This window comes from Cebus imitator, unplaced genomic scaffold, assembly GCF_001604975.1.
Source record: "Cebus imitator isolate Cc_AM_T3 unplaced genomic scaffold, Cebus_imitator-1.0 Scaffold392, whole genome shotgun sequence".
NCBI classification, from domain to species: Eukaryota; Metazoa; Chordata; class Mammalia; order Primates; family Cebidae; genus Cebus; species Cebus imitator.
In genome coordinates, this window is record NW_016107707.1 from 634,630 (window position 1) to 640,544 (window position 5,915).

At 48.6% G+C, this 5,915-nt stretch overlaps 2 protein-coding genes across 5 annotated transcripts in view; one reads left to right on the forward strand and one right to left on the reverse strand.

Annotated features, from left to right (window-relative positions):
- GABRB3 (gamma-aminobutyric acid type A receptor subunit beta3) overlaps positions 1-5,915 on the reverse strand; it is a 344,831-nt gene that overhangs the window by 304,005 nt on the left and 34,911 nt on the right. The gene's annotated exons all lie outside the window — the stretch shown is intronic.
- The window catches only part of GABRA5 (gamma-aminobutyric acid type A receptor subunit alpha5), a 69,435-nt gene that overhangs the window by 18,266 nt on the left and 45,254 nt on the right, over positions 1-5,915 (forward strand). For all 4 annotated transcript variants that reach the window (XM_017508497.2, XM_037731341.1, XM_017508496.2 and 1 more), the window contains 2 exons: positions 1,229-1,296; positions 1,396-1,616. In XM_017508497.2, coding sequence (XP_017363986.1) covers positions 1,229-1,296; positions 1,396-1,616 — 289 coding nt within the window. The remainder of the gene's footprint in view (positions 1-1,228; positions 1,297-1,395; positions 1,617-5,915) is intronic.

Consider the following 5,915-nt stretch of genomic DNA (forward strand, 5'->3'; position numbering starts at 1 on the left):
GTCACACAGACATCTGCATCATATAACACACATCACACAGACACCTGTATCATACAACACACAGTGTCACACAGACATCTGCATCATACAACACAGAGTCACACAGACACCTGCATCGTACAACAGACAGCGTCACACAGACACCTGCATCATATAACACACACATCACACAGACTCCTGCATCATACAGCACACACATCACACAGACACACTGCATCATACAACACACATTACACAGATACCTGCATCATACAACACACGGCGTCACACAAACACCTGCATCATACAACAGACAGCGTCACACAGACACCTGTATCATACAGCACACACATCACACAGATTCCTGCATCATACAACACACACAGACACCTGCATCATACAGTACACAGCATCAGTCAGACACCTGCCCACACACAGGTGCACGCCACAAGGACAGGTGATCACCACCCTCCGAGCTGATGGACAGGCAGGCTCACAGAGCAGCAGGGAGTTACTTGGTGTGCGCTGGGGTACGCTTTGAATTTCTTCCTGCTCATGACCACAGGGACTTACAGGGCCCTGGTAGTGCCAGGGAACACACAGGTTTCCCCCCAAATAGTATTAGCCACTTGCGTCACTTTACCTATTTCCAGTAATTTTCTTTGCAATCACAGCCTTCCATGATAGGGCTTTCTGTAATAACAACTCAAAACGCTACATAAGGAGACATGGGTCTTCCTTTCCCTCTCGGGGCACACTGGGCAGGTTCTCATCTGTCATTTCCCGGAGACCACCCAGGGCCTCCAGCTTTGATTGGAAGTTCAGCTCCGCGCACCCTGAACTGCCTGACCCTTTTCAACGCCCCTCTCTATGGGGACGGCACGGCTCTGTGCTGCCAGGCTGGCATCATTGTTCCAGGTTTACAGAGGAGGAAATGGGAGCTCAGGTGTTTGCAAAACCCCAAAGGCCCTCAGTGAGGCCTCAGCCCAGGTCCTTCCAGGACTGCTCCCAGGGGGCAGGAGGAGGAGGAGAGCCAAGCTGCCTTCTGTACAGCGGGAATTTCGTGTCCGGGTGCATAGTGGTGAGCAGCTTGGTTTCATCTGGTAATTGTCAAGACCTCCACATTTACCAAACGCATGCCAAAGCCGCCAGCGGCAGGGGTGAGGCCGGTCAGTGGACGGAGGGCACGAGGGAGCGGCAGGTGCACCCGGTGAGTCGGTGCAGCCCAGGACCTGTGTCTGTGTTTCAGAGCGCATCACTCAGGTGAGGACGGACATCTACGTCACCAGCTTCGGCCCGGTGTCCGACACGGAAATGGTAGGTCCCGGGGGTGGCCGGGCACACGGTTCCAACTCCACGCCACAGGTTCCCGCCCGGCCCCTCACACTGACCGCCTGGCGATTTCCTTTGCGCTAGGAGTACACCATCGACGTGTTTTTCCGGCAAAGCTGGAAAGACGAAAGGCTCCGGTTTAAGGGCCCGATGCAGCGCCTCCCTCTCAACAACCTCCTCGCCAGCAAGATCTGGACCCCCGACACGTTCTTCCACAACGGGAAGAAGTCCATCGCACACAACATGACCACGCCCAACAAGCTGCTGCGGCTGGAGGACGACGGCACCCTGCTCTACACCATGCGGTGAGCACCCAAGGGTGGCCGGGGAGGGACAGGGCCAGGGTCGCGGCGTGAACTGTTCCGAGCGCAGGTGTGAGACCTCAGCCCGCAGGTGCTGGCGGTTCCCCGTGCCATCTGCCCGTACCCGCGCTCTTGGACGTTCTTTCCCTGGGCTGTCGTCGGTCCATGGCCGTTTGTCATTTGTCCTCGTTTATTCGGTTCAAGCTCAAGAGCGTGTATGGAACCATGGCCCAGTTAGTGTCAGACGGAAAAATTGTTATAGAAGATTTAAGCATCTAAAGAGCACCGGACGTGCGTGGTGGCTCATGCCTGTACACCTGCAATCCCAACACTCTGGGAGGCTGAGGTGGGAGGTTTGCTTGAGGCCAGGGGTTCGAGATTAGCCGGGGAAACATAGTGAGACCCTGTTTCTACAAAAAAATAAAAGCAGCCAGGCAAGCAGGCATGCACCTCTCTGGTCCTACCTACTTGGGAGATTGAGGTAGGAGGATTGCTTGAGATCAAGAGTTGGAGGCTGCAGTGAGCCATGATTGCACCACTGCGCTCCAGCCTGGGTGACACAGCAAGACACTGTCTCGAAAAAAAAAAAAGGAAAGAAAGAAAGAAAAAATAAAACTTAAGGGGATTTTTTTTCCTTTCCCTTCCTTTCCTTTCCTCCTTTTCTTTTGTTGCAATTATGTAAGTTTTAAAAGCCCATTTCTCACATGCTTTGATAACATTAAGTTAATGTTAATGTTAACTTTTAGTATTTATAATTTAAACTGACTGTTAGTCATTTTTTAAATTTTGAATTATTCATTTTCCTGGAGCAAATCAATAAACTGATCAATGAGAAAGGCTTCTTGAGACTTTTTCACAGTTTCCAAAGTGGGTCTGTGGAAGTAGGCTTCAGAAAATATTTTTTAAATTGAAAAAACAGCAGCAATAAAGTCGAGTTTAAAAAAGGAAGCACATGTCTTTTGCGTAGGTATTGGAATTTCTCTATCTTGGTACAGTTTTTCACAGTAAACTTTATATTTTAAAAGAGTAATCCTAGTGGAAAGTAACACTGATGCTGTCATCTTTGGAGGATCTGTGTTTCCTAGTATATGTTCTGGTGCATACTTTGACACACTGTGTCCTGTTGATTAAAGGGAAACAAACTAAGCTTTTATTCTTCTTTTTTTGAGAGGGCGTCTCACTCTGTCACCCAGGCTGGAGTGCAGTGGCGCTATCTCGGCTCACTGCAACCTCTGCCTCCTGGGTTCAAGCGATTCACCTGCCGCAGCCTCCCGAGTAGCTGGGATTACAGGCGTGTGCACCATGCACAGCTAATTTTTGTATATTTAGTAGAAAGAGGATTTCACTACCAAGACCAAGCTGGTCTTGAACTCCTGAGCTCAGGTGATCCACTGACCTCAGCTTCCCAAAGTGCTGGGATTACAGGTGTGCACCACCATGTCCGGCCAATACATGCAATTTTAATTCGAGAAGACAGTGGGACACTCTCTCATCTGAAACATTGTTGCCCTTATGGGATGGTGAGTCAGTGGCACTGCTTACAAGGGGAAGAGGCAGGAAGGGGGCCTGTTACTGAGTCTGTATAGCAGGCAGCTTTACAGTCACAGCATCCTCCAGTGCTCAGACAGCCTGGCCAGCCAGGTGACACCGTGACCATTAATGGACAGAAAGAGGACGGCTTAGGGGTGTTTGGTAATCAGCCCAGGATCACACGCAGCAGTTTGAGTTCAGGTGTGAGCAATGTTCCTGTTTAATCCATCACCTTTGAAAATTTGAGGGATACCAGCATCATTAAATAGAGAGTGGCTTTTTGGGAGTGTCACACCCAGAAGGAAGCCAAGGAGAGGTGAGAACCAGAGCTACTTGCCAGTGGTAATTAGTGGCTGTTTGTGCAGAGGAAGAGTCTGCTAATGAGCTGCAAGGTTGATAATGAGTTTCTTTCTCAGTCATATACAACATTTGGAAAGTGGAAATAGTCCCAGTTCCAAGTGTTGTGAATTTTAATGTGGCAGAGCTAGAGCCAGAATGCCACAGCGGTTTTACCTACTAACTTAGCAAAGCTGGTGAAATAGGAATCACTGAAGCACCAATCACCCCGTGGTTGGGCCCTTGAGTGCCAGGTCCTTCTGGTCGGCAAGAGGCTACACTGTCAAGCCATGGAAAGCCGATGGTTGTAGGCTGATGCGGTCATTCCCACAGTGTCCATCTCAAGGGACTCATTAGGACTGTGGCATAAGCCTTATGCGCAAAGGTGTCTATTATATTACTTATGAAACCAAATACCAAATACTGGAAGAAATAGGAAAATTTGGTAAATTTTTCAAATATAAATGTATCTTTAACTTTTTTCAGATCTTAGACCTAAGCAAAAAGATAAAATATGAAAATGTAGAACAAACTATGTTCCCATGATGCCCCCCTAAACTTTTTTTTTTTAGACTGAATTTCACTCTGTCACCCAGGCTGGAGTGCAGTGGTGTGATCTTGGCTCACTGCAACCTCCACCTCCCAGGTTCAAGTGATTCTCCTGCCTCAGCCTCCCAAGTAGCTGGGATTATGGGCACCCTCCACCATGCCCAGCTAATTTTTGTTTTTTTAAAGTAGAGACGGGGTTTCACCATATTGACTAGGGTGATCTCAAACTCCTAACCTCAGGTGATCCGCCACCTTGGCCTCCCAAAGTGCTGGGATTACAGGCGTGAGCCACTGTGCTTAGCCCCTGTGATGCTCTTTTAAGCTGAGACAGACATCTAGAAATGTCAGCAGGAACTCCATACAAGTCATTGTACTTTTATTTTTTTTATTCTTAGTTGACCTGTGATAATTATACATCTACATGAAATATAGACTGATACGTGTATTCAGTGTATAATGATCAAATCAGGGTGATGAGCATACATATCACCTCAAACACTTGCCATTTCTTTATGTTGTAAACATTCAAAACCCTCTCTTCTACCTTTCTGAAAATGTACAATAAATTATAGTTAACCATAGTGAATAGGATTTTTTAATGGGAAATCCCTGCCATGTTCCAGAATTCCTTTAAATTAGTATTCAATTGAACAAGCTGGAATTCTTTACATTTGAGATTCGAAAGAAGCCAAGAGAATGCATGCCATTTGCTCCCCAAATGCCTGGCAGTAAGCCTAAGGCACTTTTCTGGAGCTTATCCATGATGTTGGCTCTGAAGAACTTCCTGCCACTATTGGGTCATGCGTTCACTGAATTTTACAAGTGAAATTCAGCAGCTTCTCAGAATCAGCCCAAAGAGCGCAGCGAACATTTCCTGTTGCATCCTCAAGAGGATGCCTATAAAGTACTGAACAATTTCTTTGAGGACCATCTTTCAGCAAATGGAGTGAGCCACGCGACCGAGCTGTGCCCAGAGTTAGGCTTCCAGCATCAGGCAGGGCAGTCAGGTCACTCCAAGGGAAGCTTGGAGCAGTTCCTCCCCGCCACACCCTCCTTGGCAGGGCTGGAGAGGTGAGGGGAGCTGAACCCAGGGACTGGCCTGAGGTCATCTGGGGTCCGGAGGATGGCTGTCCCCTAATTGTTTTCTTGGGTGAGGGGAGGTAGAGATTTTGGTTGTCACTGTGTAGCAGCAATGCCCAGGTCCCTGGTCCCCTCCAGATAAGTGAAGTACAGGATGGCCACCTGTCTCCGAGAGCACAGCAGGTCCGATGACACGTGCACCGTTATGTAAGCTATATAGTGCACAGAGAGGTAATAACCAAGTGACCTGGGAGGCAGCAGCTCCCTTTCATCTCCCATCTTCCCACACCCTCTAAAAGTGCAGGCTCCTGTGAGAACACACAGTGAGGCCACCTAGGGAATGTCCCCTGGTCTTGGGGCTCCCGACAGGAAAGCAGGTCCCCCCGCAGGCTCCTGTGGCAGCAGGCAAGGAGGGTGTCCCTAGAAGGCAGCTCTGCCAGCCCACATGGTCCTGCCTGGCCCAGAGAACCCGGCGGCTGCTCCACCCAAGGTCACTTCCTTGTGCCTGTGTAACAGAAGCATCTGGGCAAACACCGTAGACAGTTTTACGGTGGTAATAGAATACGCTGCCCCTAGTAAAGTAACACTAGACAGTTGTGCACTGAATCCACTCAGCATCGTCTGTTTTGCACAATGTGTATTCCCCTGGGTGTGGTTTTTACTTTGAGGAAGACATATTTTTATGATTGCTTACACTCCATTTAGATGTTTTGTCATGAGTAGAAGCCACTGCTTAATTTGTGAATTGGGGAAATATGTAGTGAAAAGTTTCTGGACTTTGGAGTTGGGCTGACTTAAGTTCAGGTC